This window comes from Anas platyrhynchos, chromosome 1 (genome assembly GCF_047663525.1).
Source record: "Anas platyrhynchos isolate ZD024472 breed Pekin duck chromosome 1, IASCAAS_PekinDuck_T2T, whole genome shotgun sequence".
Taxonomy (NCBI): domain Eukaryota; kingdom Metazoa; phylum Chordata; class Aves; order Anseriformes; family Anatidae; genus Anas; species Anas platyrhynchos.
The window spans coordinates 118,559,562-118,580,173 of record NC_092587.1 but is presented as its reverse complement, the minus strand read 5'-3'; the positions used below and the strand labels follow the sequence as shown (position 1 = coordinate 118,580,173).

Genomic DNA, 20,612 nt, shown 5'->3' with positions numbered 1-20,612 from the left:
TAAATAGAATTTCTCTCTGAATATGTTCTGGAGTTGAATTAAATTCATGATGAACAAAAGGAATGAACATAAGCTCTGATAATTATTAGGATCAGCTGAACCAAGGAGGAGCTTGGTGCATCCAAAATGGTTCATCCCTGTTATTAGCTACAGAAATTCAGCAGAGTCTGTTCTCAATCTCTAAAAGCTTAGAAAACAACCCTCTTTGTTCTTTAATGCTCTTCATACTTAGTACCAGCTAAAAATAAAGAAGTGAATGCCTATTGCAACATCTCTGCCTCTGAATGTATTGAAGGAGAAAGAGCAACAGAACTGGAAAGAATCAATGCCAACACTCCGGGGAAAAAAGAAAGGTTTCTATTTTATCATAACCAATTAAAATACAGATCACTTTAAGCAGGCTAAAACTTACAATATCTCCCTTTTTTTTCACAACATATTTTGGATGGCCATGCATTCTGTAAAGATAAATGAAACCCAAATGTTATGAGTTGTGAGGCTAGCTATATAATTTAGTTATAATTATTTGTCAATAATGGTTATTTTCATGATGGACTTTTCAGGAATAAAAATACATGCTTATTGTCATTTAAGATTTTATACTAATGAAGCTTTATTCTGTCAGAAAGCAAACAAGACAAAGCTTATGCAACAAATCCCAGCCTTTAAGCAACACTAATAGTCAGCTATTGTGTAACTGTAAGCAGACAAATTCCATTCCTTTTTTTGCCTAAAAATCTAGAGAACAAAAAAGTCATGCATAGCAGATGGAAAAGAATAAACTGCCACTTGCAAGGTTGTTACAGAAAGATTTTTAAACCAAACAGGCTAATTTTAAATAATAAAAAAGATTGTATCAACTTGGATTTAATTTATTATTATAGCTTGATTGTCAACATACTCAAATCTCTAAATCTAAAATTCTGCTCATTCCTGCTTATTCCAGAAGGAGATGTGTTCAAGGAGGCAAATCAATGAGCTAATTGATTTATTCATTATTAATACACTAAAAGGTATCTCTGAGGAAAGGCTTCAGGAATAAGAACCTACTGATTGGATCTGATTCCATCTGCAAGGTGTAAGAACTTCTCACTTTTAACAAAATGGGAAAAAAATAATATATATATACATATATAATATATATATATATATATAACTAAATAGTCTTGGAGGAATTGAATAATTAAGGCTGATAGGGTGTGTTCGCTTTATGTTGTTCATCAAGAACAACTGTATGAAATTGCAGTGGGGACACATATGCTCTCTTTCACCCAGATTGGAATTCATTTGATCTGATTGAAACCATACAAAAATTGAAAGATTTTGTCCTTGCAAATGTTTTGGTAGTATAAATAACAGAAACAATATTATTAAACCTAGCATTTAGTGAAACTAAATTGCCGCTGGAAAATATTTTTGACCCATGTTTGCAGTATGACTAAACTAATACTGATACTATTCTGCAAAAATGTAATCCTTCCCCTTATTTAAGAATGCAGGTATGCTTTAATTAAAATTCAACATATAAAAGAAAGAATTGCTAATGCTGGCCAGTCTGCAAGTATAAATGTCTACAAATGTTTTAGAACATTGAAGGACTTTTTAAAGTATGTAATTACATAACTACAATCCAAGAACCATTAATTACAGTTTGTGTGAATATTGAATTTAGTTACCAACTAAATAAGACTAGAGTAATCTGCAAAGCAGATATTTTATAAGTCAGATGGCAGCACAGTAAGAAAATTGATTCAAAATATTTAGATGATATATTTTCAATGTGAAATATAGATTTTTTAAAAAATATGAAAATTAAAAAAAAAAAAAAAGATTTATCCTAACTGAAAGATGTATCCATACTGTAAGAATAAATCATATTTTGGAATGGAATTTAAATATATACTTGGTAAGGAACGGGTATGTAACATTTGAAGATTTTGTGTGTAATTTACAAATGTTCATACAATGTTTTAGCCATTAATAAGTTTTGTTTTGTTTTGTTTTTCTTTTTAATGAATCTTAAAAGTAAGCATAAAACATGGTTGTTACTTTAAAGGTGAATCAAAAATGAGATTCAATGCATATAACTTAAACTAAGAGAACATAATTTGCTTTCTCATTCTATAAAAGGCGGGAAAATCTTCACTTTTCATGGCTTACTGATTTTCAATTGTTAGAGTTAGATGAGATGGACATGATCTATAAAGTTGGCCTTTTAAAAAATGTGCGAATTTCCTTCCTTCCTTCTTCCCCCAATTTTAATTTTGAATCAGAATACGTGCTGTTCAATATTACACTGTATACAGAGGTATATAATATGTGAAACATTAACATAGCAAGAATATGCAACATCATATTGAATATTATGTGCCTATATAATTATATCCATAGTTTAATAGTCTGCAGTAGCAATAGCAGTTTCCGTATAGAAGACACCAAGACTGCCAAAGTGCTGGAAAATGAAGGTGATCTTGAAGTCAACTGTCTTCACAACATCATCCAAAAAGAGAGAGAGATGAGGAAGGAAGGCTGCTGACATGTCCCATCAATATTATAGTTGGCTCACCCTCTGTCTGCCTTAAATCATCCAGGAGCTGCCCTTAATTTACCATATCACAGTTCCTTATGCATATGGCCCTGTTCTTCCACCAAACTCTTGTGAAGGTTTTCTAACTTCTACCCTAGCTCTTATGCGTAATAACAGAAAGATAAATTTTATAAGTTCTCTTATAAGTTTTATAAATTTATAAGAAAACCTTTTCTATCCTTTTCGATATTGTCTGAACACATCCTATCTTCTCTTCATTAGTGAGATTTATATTATTGTTCCTTTTTTATTAAGATATCAACCCAATCCTGTCTTAAAAATCACCAGGTTGTAAAGGTTAGTCTGAATAGCTGTGTACCTTCAACATACTTACTGGGTACATTCCACATGTATTTGTATGGCACCTCAATATTACGTCTGCCGTTGTGTTTTAAGGTAGATCTGTGATGAATGAATTTAAACTCTGAGATACAAACTTGTTTGTATTTGAAATTAAGAACAGACATTATTTACATAAAGTAGTACAAGAAATCAGAGAGAGAAAGACTGAGCATAATTTCTATCCCATAAAAGGAGGAAAGACTTAACAGGTTTTTGTTTATTTGATTGATTAAGATATATAACATCTAAATTATCATCCACAAAAAACACTGTTTGCAACAAATAATTTTGAGATATTTGTCCAAATAACTTCCTGAGTTCAAACTCGGTTTGTTATCTGCAGGAAAGTTTTCAGTATAAATTGTTCACAGGTAAGATATCCATTGAAATAATAGTATTTTTCAAAACCATCATTTAACTTTTTTTTTTTTTTAATTCCAATTTGAATTTTGGAGACCAAATAAGGATGAAAAATTTAGGTGTTTGGAGAATATGCCTATGATTGTGTAACTGTACCCTCCCAATATTATGTAATATTCTGTTTCTCCTTGCCTCTTTAAGTAAATGGAAGGATATTCCACAGAACATACTTAATCCTGTTATGTCACCAACCAGACATCTATTATTTCTTAACAAAACAGTAAACCATTTGATTTCATACTAGTAATAATGCACAAAGTTGGATCTTCAGTTACTGTAGAAAAATACAAATATTTACATATATAAAATGTATTTCTTGCATCAAAAGTGATTTTAGTTTGCTCATTTGTTTCTGTTTCTATAGGAAAGATGATATGCTCTTGGAAAGAAACGTAGAAAGTCCAAGTTCCAATCTTAAACACATGTGGAAACATAGCACGTAGGAAAGACAAAACAAAACAAAAAGTATTTTTTTGATGATGGCTGTGTGATGTTGGTGTCAGGGAGAACCCTGATAAGGTAATGCTAATGAATAGCGAGAGTTATTTTTCATGAGTCCCATTTTGATAAACACATCACAAGCTCCATTATGTTATAGATTTTTGAAAGCAAGAGACAAATTGGTAATTCTCAAAACTACTTGCTTACTCATACTTTTGTATTTCTTTTATTGTAACTCACTAATATGTTTGGCAGAAAAAATTCAAATGCCTCTGAAATATTTTCTCACTTTTTTTTTTTTTGATCTGATCCTTAATGATTAAATTTGTTCTTAGCAATAGTTCACATAAATGTCATCATTTATCAATACTGCCTGGAGGCACGTCAGAAACTGTTGGAAGGATACATAGTTGCTTAGTTTTAATTAATTACATTTTCATTATTATAATAAAGAAATCAATCAGCAATTAATTTTTCTGCCATTAATTTGACATTTGGAACATTTATTTCTCATTTTCTTAATTAAAGCCTAATTTCTATTTCAAAACAAGCAATCTGTCCCCTCCACCTTCACCCACAACCCACCCATTCTAAATACTCCTAAATGTATTTTGAGGACAAAAATTGTTTTTCAGCACAAAGTATAAGGCTGGATTGTAAAGCTCAAATCTCTTCATATAAAGCATTGATAAAAAGTCTTATCAAGATGTTACTAGTTTTAGTATAAAATTAGTAAAATTAGTACTGTGGGGAGATCTGTTTGTACCAGTACTATCCAAGCAGCTTATTGCTTTGGAGGTTATCTTTACATCTGCCAGGGTTTGCAGAGGTGGAAGTTATGTAATTCCCTCCTTATGCATTCATTCATTTTTAACACATCAAAATCAACAAAGTCTCTTTCTGTCTCTGTCCAGTTAAACACTGAACTACCAACACAAGTGATGAATTACATTTTTGAAACTACAAGTAGCAACATGCATCTGGTTGCAACACTTTCCTTTCTCCCCTCTCTGAGTCTACTTGAAATCACAGTGGAACATCACCCACAGGGACAGGAGGAATCACCTGAAGAATGAGCGAACACTCTTTGAGTCTATACATCATATATTGCAAAAGGTAATTGACAACCTCCTGGTACAAATCAAATTATATTATTATTATCTCTGCCTTGTATGCATGAGAATCAATTAGGATATGTTTATTGTGAGCTTAATCATTAGACAATAATTTCCTGTCTGTACTGACTAAATAAATCAATTCCAAACAATAGAATATGAAGATATCCTTGATATTGAATTTAAATATAATTGATTGCCTGAATTCTCTCAAAACAACATAAACAGTATGATTTCCAGACTGAAGAAAGAAAAAATCACAAACCATAGAAAACATTTTCTTCTAATAGAAGAAAATTACAAACCATAATTCATTTTAATTTCTGATAATGTGGAGTAAATGGGACACATCAAAATAGAAAGCAAACTTTTCACCGTAAAAAGAAACTGTTCAACTCAATCAATGTAAGTGTGGTTTCTAATTGTCATCATGCAAAATATTTATATATTAGATACTAAAATGGAAGAAAGAAACAAACCAAAAAAAAAAAAAAAAAAAAAAGCCCACAGAACTCCTTGTCTAAGATTTGCTTATTGTTTTATTTGGTATTTTGAGAGAGCTGATATACAACAGCTTATATACACAAACGTTGGTGTTAACCACGCAAATCTAGTTAACCTTGGTTTTCCCAAGGAAATACTGCTTCTGCCTTCTTTTTCTGTATATTCAATATATTGTTGAACTGCACAGTGTTATATAGATTGTGTTGTATTCCTGCCTTCCAACGTCATCCTATAATTCTAGAGGTTAATCCTCTGCCTTAAGTAAACATACAGTTATACTCTTTAAAAGCTTGTTAAATAGATGTTAGAGGTCCGGTCAAGAACTGAAAAGCCAATGGACTGTTCTTCGTACTGTTCTTCTGCTGTGAACCTTCCTATTTTGTTTTCATCTACGAGGAATTTTAAGTATTGATATGGTAGCTTTAAATGCAGATTATATTAAATTCATCTTCTTCAATTGCGGGTTGCTAAATTATATTTTATGTATGTTATGTAATTACTCTGTGGAATTTGGTACTTCAAAATATCTTTAAAGCCCCAAATAAATGTATTAAAAAAAAAAAAATAGACTAATGGAAAACAGGTTAATTGGTTATGATTGCACACAAAATTGAGATCAAGAAGTTCTTGAACAATAAATTACAGAAAAGGCAGCAGAGAATAACAGAGAAAGAATGCTATTTATTTAAGCACTGTTTGAATGCTAACCCTTATATATATATATATATATATATTACCTTGTTGCACAGATCTTTCCAGGCTATTGGTTTACAGTTACAACTCATCTCATGTCCCAGGGCAATCAGACCTACTGTTATTGGATCATAGTTATAACTATTCTCATGTCCCAAGACATTTAACAACAACAACAAATAAAAATTAATCATGATTTTTTTTTGTTTGTTTTAGAATTAATGCTTGCTGAAGTTGTCTTCAACTTCTTCTTCTTATAGTCCTTGACTATATTTTCCATTCAAAAACATGGCCTGTCTAGAAGCTTTTGCAATACACCAAAACTCAGACTTAATCAAAATATTACACATACTATTGTGAAGCATTCAGGACAACCATGATGATTGACTATTCCTGCCTAAGCACAGCAAGGTTTTGTGCAAGAATGGTTTCTGTAGTTATAATGACTCAGATATTCACAACTCAAATCACGTAATCACAGAATGGTTGTTTAGTCACAAAATTATTTTTTTTCCTGCATATAATAGATAATAAGAGCCTGTGATTACCTGTAACTGTTAATTCCGTAGTTCTTCTGACAACAAAGATTCCATATTTTACCTCACAAGTGTAATTTCCAATGTCATCCTCTCTAACTTCACGAATGACAAGTGTGTCCTTTTTAAACACAATACTTGATCTCCATGTCTTTGACTTGCATTCCTGTTTAAAGATAACATAACACTTCAGTGACTATATTCTTACACTTAAATTGAACCACAATTGACAGTGCTACTCAAAGCCAAGAAAGCTAGACAAGAACTAGGGACAGTTTTGAACTTTAGGTACATTAAAAATCTCAAAATCCAGTTAAGTGTTGGTTAAAAAGAAAAATAGACCATATAATTTTATAAACTGAGGTAATATTTTCTATCTGTTAAGAAATAAATAAATAAATAAATAAATAAATAAATAAATAAATAAATAAATAAATATTAATTTGGTGTTTTTTATTTATTTTTTTATTTTTTGGTTTGGTTTTGACATTAGTTTGTTGAGGGATTTCTATTTCATTTAATTACTTCTCATTACACTCATGTCTTTAATACATGACTGTTGTATTACAAGTAGATAGAGGTTGCATGGGATAATATGTTTATTTATTTTAAACAAAATTACAATTAAAAAAGTAGGGAAATAGAAGAAGTTGGGAATAAGGAGAAATGATGTTAGATAACTTTTTCTGTATGTATCCTAGAATCAAAATTCTCTGAACTCTTAATAATAAGTAAGTTACATAACTGAAAAAAAAAATCAGAATTTCAATCAGAATTTCAAATATTTCAAAATATTATCATTTGTGTATTAACAGAGGCATTTTCTGCATGCATGTTTTTTTGACTCCTTGACATGATAATTTTCACCTGAGTAACTTTGATGATACTTGAAATAACTTCTTTGTTGTTTTTTGTTTGTTTGTTCATTTCTTTGTTTGTTTTCCCCTAGGTCTTTGCATGTCTGAGCAGTATATTTGTAAGTTATTAGAAGAAAAGGGTTGATGTTTTTCATAAGACATTATCTTTTAATGTACTGTCAGGGAGTATTTTGCTTGATTTTCCTAGTATAATCATTGTCTATAAATTATGGGCTTGGTTTTTAATGTTAAAATATTAGAGGTTGTTTGAGCTTTTTCAGATAACTGCTGTCAATGAAAGCTAATATTTTGAGATTTTTTTTAGTAGCCAGACATAATTATTTTATCAAATTTTAAATTTGATAAATCTTCTGGTATGTTTTTTATACACACAAAATAAGAGATGAATGTAAGCAAATAATTGGTGACATACCTCTCATCTTAGATATGTTAAGCCAGTTACTTCAGCCAGATTCCTTCTAGACCATATATATATATATATGTATATATATATATAAAGATACCATAGTCTGGTATATATATAATACCAGACTATGGTATTATATTAAAAGTTATAAGTTATCAGGTAAATTACTGGACTTTAAAAAGAATAGAATTATACATAGTTATACCAGGATGTTCCTCTATATACAGATATTTTACAATACTCAGAATTTAATTTTCAGATTTATTGAACTGTTTGGGGGGGGGGGTGTTAAATTTGTATGTACTATATTACTGAGGTATTAAGTACTTCTTGCAAATGGTAAGAAACCCAGAAATCAAGCTTCTGTTCAGAGCGGTTCTTATGAGATGCCCACAGGCAGCACTGTTTCCTAGTATTTCACCCTTAAGTAAAGATACAGTAATCAGTACACAGTATTGAAATAAAGCTATTGATAAAAACTATGAAATCATCTATAGTTGCAAGTAAAACCAAAATATATCAAGACTAACTGTTTAAAAGGGATTTATTGTTATTGTTGTTGTTGAATTTTATGCTGCAATTTTAAGCCGTTCATTCAGATAATTGTATGTGTAGTTATTCTAGTAATATTTTTCCAAGTATTTTTTATGTCTGAGTTTCCAGAGACACAATCTTCAGTCTGATATGGCACGAGCAGTTGTTGTATATGCAGCTCTCGTGGCTTTATCTTAACATATTAAATAAACCTGGACTGGTAGCAGTTTTCTTTTTTAGCTCATTTGTTAGCAGAAAGCTGTTATTTGTGACATCTATAAATGGATATTAAGAAAACACCAGCTCTAAAATTTACCCAAGGAAGCAATTGAATTGCTCTCAGTCAGTTAATTCATTCTCTTCTATCTTCAAACCTGTTGTCTGTTCTTAACAGATTTTAAAACAATCCAAGCTTCATATCATATTCTGATCATGAAAAAAATCAGAACATTGTGTAATAGCTTGTTGAAGGTGTAAACTTATTGGGTTGCTTACCTTATACCATAGAATCTCTGGCTCCCTAAATGGAAATAAAAAATCCTCTACTTCAGGGCATGAGATTTCCTTGCTTTTGCTAAGTTCAGCTTTTTCAAAATATTTCATCTTTGAATTGTAGCAGAGTCCAGTGTCATTTTCACCCACCGTCAGAGAAATCGACACTTTCATACAGTAAGTTGAGTTTCTGTAACGCAATAAAAATAGAAATAAAAGTCTAAAATGAAAAAAAAAATAATCAATGTGCATGCTATATCTTAAGTAATAATTTTCATCCCAAGCAAGAGATAGAAAATCAAACATTTTATTTGTATGTATTCTGCAGTGGTTCATGATAATTTTACTGCTTTCTCAGCCACTAACTACAATATTTAGAATGTGTTAACCTTGTTCTGTTACTGAAGGATTCTCTCTCCATTTTATCAAACTCCTTCTAACTTTACTGTCCTTACTGTATATTTGAGGACAAAATGGACAATAAAATCTACAAGTATTTCCCAGTGATTCTAGATAACCAACCAGCTGACAGAAACCATTACAACAGTTTCCAAGAGTGAACAGATCATGCCATAGACACCGCACCATGAGATGTGTGCTCAATCAGACTTGAGCATGCTTTGAAGTGGAAGTGGTAACTTTTTGTCAACTTTTAATTAAGATGAGTCTTATGAACCATCCAGTTACAGAATCACAGAATCACAGAACTGGAAGGGACCTTGAAAGATCATTGGGTCCAACCCCCCTGCCAAAGCAGGTTCCTCAGATCAGGCTGCCCAGGTAGGCATCCAGACAGGCCTTGAATATCTCCAGAGAAGGAGACTCTACAACCTCCCTGGGCAGCCTGTTCCAATGCTCCGTCACCCTCACCGTGAAGAAGTTCTTTCACATGTCAGTGCGGAACTTCCTGTGCTCTATCTTGCAGCCATTGCCCTTTGTCCTGTCCCCACAAACCACTGAGAAGAGGTAGGCTACATCCTTCTGTCCCCCACCCCTCAGATATTTATATACATTGACAGGATAACAGAATAAAGGGTGTTTTAAGCTTACATACTGCTGACTTGTTTAACCTTAGCCTCCATTCCCCATACTACCAGGCCAAAACATTACTTCTGCATTACCTACAACCTTCATTAGTTTGGGCTCTTTCCTGAGACTTGTTACTTCCTCTGTTTCTGATATGCCAGACAGCTGGAGACTAGGAAACATTGTCTTGCTTCCCACATTTCACTATCCACTATAATTAGTGTCAAAGACAAAATTACTTGAAAGGATTTTTATTTTATTTTATTTTATTTTATTTTATTTTATTTTATTTTATTTTATTTTATTTTATTTTATTTTATTATTTTATTTTATTTTATTTTATTTTATTTATTTTTTGCATTTTAGATTCCAGGTGGGCTGCAAGAGCATGTATAAAGTTGAACACTCTCTAGGAACACACTGTGACAATACAAGATTTCTCTCCTACTGTTTTGTAAATGCATTTGACCCCTGATCTGCTGAAAGAGGAACCTGCAGAGAGAACTGAGAAAACATTCCTTTTCTCATTTCCATTCTCAGACTCTATGAGCTGATTGCTGATTTAGAACAGTCTTGTGTGCATCAAAAATGTCAAGATGTCAAAGATGGCTAAATTTTCTCATTGTCTTTAGATTTCTTAATATCTGTTTCTTAATATCCTATTTCTTAATGTCTGTTTCTTTTCAAGGCAAAGTGACAGAAATGCTTAACAGGGAATAAGTAAATTCATTCAAAACAAGCAAACAGACAAAACTTCTACAGTCCAATTTTATGGAGAAAACATAAACATAAAAAGAAAGATAGAAGTAACTAACAAATTGGAGAATATTATTAGAAATATAAACTCTGGAACTGAATAACCCTTAGCTTTCTAACTAATTCATAGACATATAAGGAAAACAGTCACAAAATTACTTCCTTATAATGAATTTATAACTACAATTTACTACTCTATTCAAGAAACCATCTCTATAAATCAAATAACACTTGAGCTTTATGCAAAATAAAAAATGCATCCATTGATTATGGATCACTTTTGCTGCTTTTAACCTGCTCAGTCTCCAGTCTTACCTCTCCATGCAATTCAAAATCATTTGACATTTCAATGAACACATGTTCAGTACTGTACATTAGATTATTCCTCCAGAAAGCTACTCCATGGAGTATTTATTTGTGGCTTGAGAACATCATAGAAAATCACCTAAGTAATTTTTTTCTTTCCCAAATTGGTAATATTCTCTTTCTGTGTCCTTGAAAGACTTGGAAATTTGGAGAAGGTCTAAACAATCCATCTGTCTCTAAGGGTCAATAGAGGAGTATACTATTGGATAACAGAAAGTAAATACTGGGACGTATTGGCTATTTAATTTTCACATTTAAATATTGTTATAAATATTATCACAAATAAATATTATCTCATTATTTTAAAATTCCTAGAAGGAGTTTGGAAAAGCAACCAAGCAGGGAAATTTTTAACTGTAATCCCATTTCTCTGAAGAACCAAGCTAAGGATTTTATTTGTTTATTTATTTTTCTTTCCTTCAGTATTCAGAGGAAAATAGCCAAAATTTTTGGTTTCTGGTTTGGTCTACTAACAATTCTTTTCTGCAGTAATGGTGATAAGAAATGCCAGAGCAAGCATTCCTTCTGAGGCACATTCAAGTTTCCATTGCAACCGATTATCCTTTACCAGATGCAAATTAGGCTTCTGGGTCTGAAAGAATCCAAAAAGCCTAATTTGTATTCTAGAGATGTCTCAGATTGTTTAAAATCATTGAAGAGGATCCTCCAAACCCTTGCTAGGTAGTCAACATGCTAGGATGCCACTCTAACATGCTTGTGTAGTAGTGCCCACAGTATTGGAAATAAACATAGTAAGTTAGCAATCTGTGTGCAGTTGCAGGGCTACAGTCTTGATGGGATCACAGAGATGTGGTGGGATGACACCACATGACTGGAGTATTGCAATGGAGAGATAAAGATCTTTAGGAAGGACAGGCTGGGAAGAGAGGGAGTTTCCCTTTATGTGAGTGAGCAGCTGGAGAGCACTGAGTTTATGGGTTAGGATTAAAGAGAAGACAGAAGGTAAGGGTGGCATTATAGCAGTTATTAGCTTACAGGTCACCTGACCTACAGACTGATAGGAGCAGCCTCACATTTGCAGGCCTAGATCTTCATGAAGGACTTCAACTGATTTGATATCTGGTGATGGGACAACACAGCAGCACAGAAGTAGTCCGGGTGGTTCATTGACAATAATCTCCTCCCCCAAGGGATGGAAAAGCCAAAGAAGAGTGTTGCTCTGATGAACATTGGGATTGGACCAGACAACCTCCGGAGGTCCTTTCTAACTCCAACTATTCTTTGATTTTGTGATTCTGTGAAGATGTTATTATTTAATGACCAAAAAATGTATGTGTCTGTGATTTGAGTCATAGATGTATTAGAATGAGTCCAGAGGAGGGCCATGAAGATTATAAAAGAGATAGAGCACCTCTCCTATGAAGACAGGTAACTCCAACTGAGAGAGTTGCAATTATTCAGCCTGGAGAAGGCTTTGGGAGACCTTACAGCAGCCTTCCAATATCTAAAGTGGGTCTTTGAGAAAGCAGGAGAGGGACATTTTATCAGGATGTGAAATGATAGAACAAGGAGTAAACTAAACTCCTTGGTTTTAAACTATAAAAAAAAAAAAAAAAAAAAAAAAAAAAAAGTAGATTTGGACCTGGGAGTATTGGTTGACAGTCGGCTGAATACGAGCCAGCAGGCCAGCCGTGGATTGCGTAAGAAACAGTCTGGCCAGCAGGGTTAGGGAAGTGATTGTCCCTCTTTCCCTCTTTACTCAGCTCTGGTGAGTAAAGTACTCACCAGAACTGAGTAAAGCTCTGTGTTCGGTACTCAAGTACTGTGTTCAGTTTTCAGCCCCTCGCTACAAGAAGAACATCGAGGTGCTCGAGAGAGTCCAGAAAAGGGCAACGAAGCTGGTGAGGGGGTCTGGAAAATAAGTCTTACGAGGAGCGGCTGATGGAGCTGGGATTGTTCAATCTGGAAAAGAGAAGGCTCAGGGGCCACCTTATCACACTCTAAAGGTACCTTAAAGGAGGCTGTCAAGAGGTGGGGGTTGGTCTATTCTCCCATGTGCCTGGTGACAGGACAAAGGGGAACAAGCTAAAGTGGCACCAGGGGTGTTTTAGGTTGGATATTCAGAAAAACTTCTTCACTGAAAGGGTTGTCAGGCATTGGAATGGGCTGCCCATGGAATTGGTGGAGTCACCATCCCTGGAGGTCTTTAAAAGATGTTTAGATGTTGAGCTTAGGGATATGATTTAGTGGAGGACTTGTTAGTGTTAGGTCAGAGGTTGGACTCAATGATCTTGGAGATCTCTTCCAACATAGATGATTCTGTGATACATTAGATATAAGGAAGAAATTCTTTACACCGATTGTGGTGAGGCACTGAAACAGGTTGCCCAAGAGAACTTATGGATGCCTCATTCTTGGAAGCATTTAAGGCTAGGCTGAATGGAGTTTTGAGTTACCTGGTCTAGTGGAAAGTTTCTCTGCCCATGGCAGGGGTTTAGAATTAGATAATCTTTAAGGTCCCTTCCAACCCAAACCATTTTATGATCCTATGATCCTATTATTCTATCTGCATCCTACAGACAGAAGCACACATTGAGTGGACTTTTAAGGTAATTATGTAGTGAACTGTTGGTATAAGATACTGAAATGTTTTGGGTGGATACTTTTTCAACTAAGTTTCCTAACAGAGTTTTCTCTAAAGAGCCCGAAGTATCACCAAAGAAATCACACACTCCGGATGCCCCTAGGTGACACAAACTTTCTTACTGAGGCTTTAAATGCTAACTGCACTGTCAGTCCGACTCATCTGGTGCTCTGTCAGAAACCAAGACTACTGGGATGAAACAAAACTCAAAAATAGTGATATAAAAGGCAGAGCAACACAAACAATGTGAACAAAGGAAAACAAGTTAATGTTTTCATAGCACAGAAAAAGTGAGAGAAAAAATTTGAACAGTCCCCAGGCAGGAATTAAGACAGGGAACAAGAAGTTGAGTTTGCTGATTATATCTGGATCATCATGGATACAGTGGATATGGAGCCTTTCAGCTATCAGAAACTGCAGCACACAGCAAAACCCTCTGGCAAACATGCATACTGAAGAGGGTTAAAAATGTTAGTGTGTTAGAGCTAAGGAAATTTTCCATATGTCTGTTACTGGAGGAACCGTATCAAACTAGCAAGCAAACAAGAAATCTTACATCATGAGATTAAGGAAATTTTATAACCCAATGGAAGCTTTTTTTTACATTCACTATTAAGAACAAATGCAACTTTCTTTCAGTCTCAAGTGTGGTCCAAAATCTACAACTTTTGCATTACACAAGTAGACTTCAAAACAGTACCAGTCTAAAAACTCTAAGTTTTTACTTTTTTACCTAGGTAAAATTCAGTCTGTAAAAATTAAACAAGTTATGAATACATCACAAATGGCTTACTAGAACTGTATATATTTCCTCCTTATGAAGTCATTTTCACCCTAACTTGTCATTTATATATTATTGGTCTACAAACATTAAAGTAAAAACTATATATTAAAAACTATAATAATATACTATTAAATCAGTAGTAAATATAATGATTATATTACAGGTCTTTTGTTTTTGTAGCCATTCAACATCCTAATAATTGTACAGCTCAGTAGCAGCAACGCTGTGATTGAACCTTGTAATAACAATAGGACACTTAAGTTTATAAAAGGCCTAATTCTCCATGACTTCTATTATATTCCAGAAGTAGTTGCTCTAATGCCTAGCTTCCACAGTTTCTCTGAATCAGTGATTTACCCTTTTATTATCTGTGAATATGTGAAAGCATATGGAGTGCTGAATAACAAGGATCAGTTTAAACAAGAGCAGAAGCCCTCTGCTTTTCACTCATTTGTCTGCTTGAAATGGCATTTACTTCACCAGTTCATTTCACCCTAATGTTAGTTGTTTTGAAACTGTTGTAGGTGTGCATTTATATAGGATATCTATCATAAGGGATACCTCAGAATTTAGACCTGTAACAGAGGGAGCGTGAGAGAGTGGAAAATGGGAAATCTCTACACAGAACATATTCTAAAAGAATATGGTTAAATTTGTGCAAGAGGAGAGAATGACATAAATATCTTGTAAAAATAATAATAAAAAAAAATGTACAGATGAGAAAAGAGGAGGTCTTCATGGAAAGACAAATGTAGACATGAGATCTGTTAGTTACAAATGCAGTCACATAACAAAATCTCTTCCTTCTCCAGACAGTGACAAAGCAGTCCTAGCAACACCCTGATAACCTTGCTTAATTCCTGATCCAAATTGCTATTTTCTAAAATAAGATCAATGGTAATTTATATCCCTCTTAGATTCCCAATTACTGTATATTAAACTATATCCTTTTTAATTAAGTAGAACTACAACAAATTGTAACAGATGAATCTATGCAATACTTTTACTGTTAAATTCATTAGGCAAACTTTTTTTTTTTCCTGAAAAACTAATTAGCAAATAACTATTTCTATAAAACAAAACTTGAAATAATTACTAACAACTGAAATTGTTATATGACTGTTGCTAATTCATCATCTCAAGAAATTACAGTGATTTTTGTTATCTATATTTTTTTTCTTAATTAAATTGATAATAAAAGTTAGCCACTTGAGTAAAACTTGTCATTTACCTATGCAACCCATGTTTTAGCATTCATATTCACCAACAATAACAATACTAAAAGGTTTTCTTCAAGTCAACATTCATACTAAAGAACCTCCTAGCATTTAGATATCCTTTCCTTTCTCTGTCCCTTTTATCTACTTTAATTGACATCCACTGTCTTGAATTGACAGCATCTTTTAGATGAGTGCTGGGAAGTATACACATGCATTTCCACTTTATTTCTTAATATTTCTTATTTCTTAATAGAAGAGAAGCTAGTGAAAGCAATACACACACACATACACAAAACAAAACAACAACAGAAAACACAAATTAACTTCCAAGATATAGAAAAACATTATTGATTATTATTTTGATAATTTTCCAGGAAGATAACCAACTAAATAATAGAAGTAAGTCTCACATAGATTATATCTAAGGTCATTGTATTAAACTATTTGTCAAATAATAGAAAAACAAAATTATCAAATAGAAAAAATAATGCATTCAGGTTTAATTAAATGTAGTATATAAAGTATATAAGTTTTTTGTTGTTGTTGTTGTTTTATTTTTTGTATGATTGTCTTTTTCCCCCTTTGGCTTTGTCTCCTCCCAGCTTTGTGTCATCGGCGCACTTGCTGAGGGCAGACATTATTCCCTCATCAAGGTCGTCGATGAAGATGTTGAACAAGACCGGACCCAGCATCGACGCCTGGGGAACACCGCTAGTCACAGGCCTCCAGCCAGACTCTGCTCCTCCGATCACCACCCTCTGAGATCAGCCAGCCAGCCAGTTCTCAACCCACCTTGCCGTCCACTCATCTATCCCACACTTTCTCAGCTTTGCTAATAGGATGTCATGGGAGACAGTATCAAAAGCCTTGCTAAAGTCAAGGTAGATGACATCCACCGCTCTCCCCCCATCTACCTCCCATGGTGATGCCATCATAGAAGGCAATGAGGTTGGTCGAACACGACTTCCCCTTGATGAATCCATGCTGACTACTCCTCATAACCTTCTTCTCTTCCAATTGCTTGGAGACGGCATCCAGAACAAGCTGCTCCAATACCTTTCCAGGGACAGAGGTGAGACTGACTGGCCTGTAGTTTCCCGGATCCTCCTTCCTGCCCTTCTTGAAGACCGGAGTGACATTGGCTATCCTCCAGTCTTCAGGCACCTCACCTGTTCTCCAGGACCTTTCAAAGATAATAGAGAGTGGTTTGGCGATCACATCTGCCAGCTCCCTTAGCACACACAGATCCATCCCATTGGGACCCATGCATTTGTGTGCGTTGAGCCCACTCAGACACTCCTGAACCACTCCAATGTCCACCAGGGGGGAGCCTTCCATTTCCCAGACCCTTTGTCCTATTGCCAGGGTCGAGGAGTCCCAGGGGAGTGTCCTTGAAGCAAAGAAAGCGTTCAGTAACTCTGCCCTCTCAGTGTCTCCTGTGACCAGGACACCCCCCTCATTCTGCAAGGGACCCACATTATCCCTAGTCTTCCTCTTGCTGTTTACATACTTGAAAAAAACCCTTCTTATTATCCTTTATCTCTTTTGCAAGCCTCATCTCTAGGTGGGCTTTAGCCTTCCTCGTCGCATCCCTGCAGGCCCTGACAACACACCTATACTCCTCCCAAGAGGACAGGCACTTTTTCCACATTTCATAGACCATCCTCTTCCTTTTGATCTTATTGATGAGCTCCTTGCTCATCCATGTGGGTTTCCTGCCCCCCTTCCCCAATTTCCTATTCCTTGGGATGCACCGATCCTGAGCATGGAAGAAGTGCTTCTTAAATGTAGCCCAGCTCTCACAAGCACCCTTGTCTTATATCAACCTATCCCATGAGATACTCCCAAGCAGGTCCCGGAAGAGATTGAAGTTGGCTCTTCAGAAGTCCAGGGTAGCAATCTGGCATTTAGCCGTATTTCCTTTGCCTAGTTCCAGCTGGAACTCCACCATCTCATGGTTGCTGCATCCTAAGCTGCCCCCAACTTTCACATCCCTAACAAGTCCATCCCTGTTGGTAGGAACGAGGTCCAAGAGCACCCCCAGCGTCGTCAGCTCCTCCACCACCTGCATCAGAAATTGTCCTCAATGCATTGTAGGAACTGTTTGGACTGCTCGTGCCTGGCCGAGTTGCTTACCCAGCAGATGTCTGGGTAATTGAAGTCCCCCATGCGGACCAGCACTCGTGATTGTGAGGCTACTAGCTGCTGCTTGTAGAAGGCCTCATTGACTTCCTCCTCCTGATCTGGAGACCTGGAGTAGACCCCTACCACCATGTCTCCCATACCAGCCCACCCCTTAATTCTTACCCACAAGCTCTCCACTTGTCCATCACCCTCCCCCAGCTGGAGCTGGGTACACTCTAATTGCTCCCTCACATAAAAGGGCAACCCCACCCCCTTGTTTCCCCAGCCTGTCTTTCCTAAAGAGGACGTAGCCCTCCATGACTGCGTTCCAGTCATGTGAGCTGTCCCACCACGTCTCAGTGATCACAACGAGATTGTGGCCCCGCGACCAAACACAGATCTTGAGCTCATCCTGTTTATTTCCCATTCTCCCAGCATTGGTGTACAGGCATTTTAGGGAAGTAGCAGGTGCAGTTACCCCTGGGGGTAAGTCCTGCAGTCATGCAGAAAACTTTCTGTTTTTCCCATCATTACAATAAGCAAGCTATTTGAAGAAAAAAAAATAAATAAATAAAATAAAAAGGAGCAAAAACTAAAAACAAACAAACAATAAAGAGAATTAAACACCATGAGAAATTCTTTAGTAGTATAGTAGTATTGTCAAAAAGTTCAGTTGTTTCAATAAAATATATTAATTCCATATATATATTTATACATATATATGTATGTTCCTGCACTTAGTCCAATGTGATATCAGTTAATCCAATAGAGAAGTGTAACATATGCACAACATGAAAATATAATGGATGATTACACTAGGGAAGAAAAAGGAAGAAAATTCCTACTGTTTTATTCAATTTTGTGCATAGCTTTGTTATAACATGTTATAAGATAACATAGCAAATTAAAAGCCAATATAACTTCTATATAAAAACAAACTAAAGAAAAGGTGAAGGTGACAAAAATGCTATAAGGCTATAAGTCTCCCAGTCACAATCAATTTCAATATTTTATCACAGTTAATTCTCTAGAGACTCAACCAAGTCGCTAACTTTTGAGTCTAGAAGAGAAGAAAGAGCAATTAATTTGAATGAACCTTATTTCATTAGTGATACAGAAAGATAATGAAGAGCATCATTACAGAATACTAGCAATTGCTAGCAACACATCACTAATAAGCTTTGTTCCAACAGCTAGCATTAACTAGACCAAACACATTACCAAATGTGGCTATATTTCCAGCAGTAACAGCTGTATTTCATCTGAATTCAGTTAAATTCAAATGCTACAATATTAATAATATATTTTCCATACACACAGATGTATACTGTCTCTAATTCTGTTTTATTTATTACATTTGTGTAGAATGTGTACATTCAGTTTAAAAGAGCCTAAAACAACAATGCAAACCATCTTTACAGATTTCTGTTGTAACAATCAAGATCCTGTGGGATAGGAAGAGTCAGAAACTAAGAATCTTATTATTCAGAAAGATATGTTTTTCTATCATGTCTAATGTCAGATTTTAACTATTCTCAATCAGTCTGGTTGGTTCACACAATTTATTTGATTTTTTTATTTTTTTTTGTAGTGGGGTAATAAAAAGGGCTGATGAGCTAGTTACAACAGTTCAGAAGTGTAAAAGATACTACAATCCATTTCTACATATAAGTGAAGTTGTTCATTTACCTATTTCATTCAATACATTTTCAAACACTGAAAACCCAAAATGTTAAATATACAAATTATAACTACAGAAACCAAGAAGATGGATTTTTCTTTACAACACCAAATCAATTTAAATCCAGTTTATCCAAACAAAAATTAAATTATCGGGCAACTTTTCAGAGAGAAAAGAACAGAAGAAGGAGGAAGAGGAGACACAAGGAAAAAAACAAACAAACAAACAAACAAACAACAACAAAACAACCAGAAGAAAGCACACAGAAGAATATTTTTTTCTAAATCTTAACTCTTAAAATACTTTACATTTGAATTAATTGCCTAAATAATTAGATACTTAATTCCTTTATAAAGTAGATGTCTAAATTGGGACACATGGGACACATTACTCTTATCAAACTGCTCTTTTTTCTTGGATTCAATATTAGTATAAACAGATAATTATCATTCTCCCCTTCAGCCTCACCAAACAGAGCTCTGCTCTGAACCTATACAGTATGCTCACCCAGAGCAGCATCCATCTTTATCCCTCTTACTTACAGAAACAGGGAAAATGGGACTCAGTTCATTGTCCACTCTGGTGCTTTACCATGCCTAACCTTCAACAGGAGGACAGAGCAGACAGCTTCTCTCAATGTACATCATATCAGAAAATTCATTTTTTACCTTTTCAATATCATTATTAGAAAATTTTCAAGCCTTGCATTAATAGAGATTAGGTTCTTATACTGAGTTAAATTACAGTATTACCCTACTTACCAGGGTACACAAACTGAAGAGAACAAACAGCAAACAAGATGAAAAAAAAACATTAAAAAAATATATTAAAAAAAAATCTTTATTTCTTATAAGTTTCCCTTCATCATACAAGCTGTGTTGGGAACATTACCTTATTTCCAACTCCTCCTAAAATTTGCATAATTTCATTTTGTAAACTTGGCCACTGATGTCAATACCCACTTTCTACAAATGATCCATCCCTTTTTGATGGAAAACTTTTGTAAACTCTATTTAATAGGTACTACATGCTTTTGTAGACACAATTCAAACCATTTGCATGACTTCTCTTAGAGTTATTCTGATATCTGAAAACTGGAAAT

General features: G+C 34.6%; 1 protein-coding gene across 4 annotated transcripts in view; it reads right to left on the bottom strand.

The window, feature by feature from the left end:
• IL1RAPL1 (interleukin 1 receptor accessory protein like 1) overlaps window positions 1-20,612 on the bottom strand; it is a 757,591-nt gene that overhangs the window by 288,412 nt on the left and 448,567 nt on the right. For all 4 annotated transcript variants that reach the window (XM_027449029.3, XM_072027434.1, XM_072027437.1 and 1 more), the window contains 2 exons: window positions 8,952-9,138; window positions 6,651-6,804 (listed from right to left, as the gene is read on the bottom strand). In XM_027449029.3, the coding sequence (XP_027304830.1) occupies window positions 6,651-6,804; window positions 8,952-9,138 (341 nt within the window). The remainder of the gene's footprint in view (window positions 1-6,650; window positions 6,805-8,951; window positions 9,139-20,612) is intronic.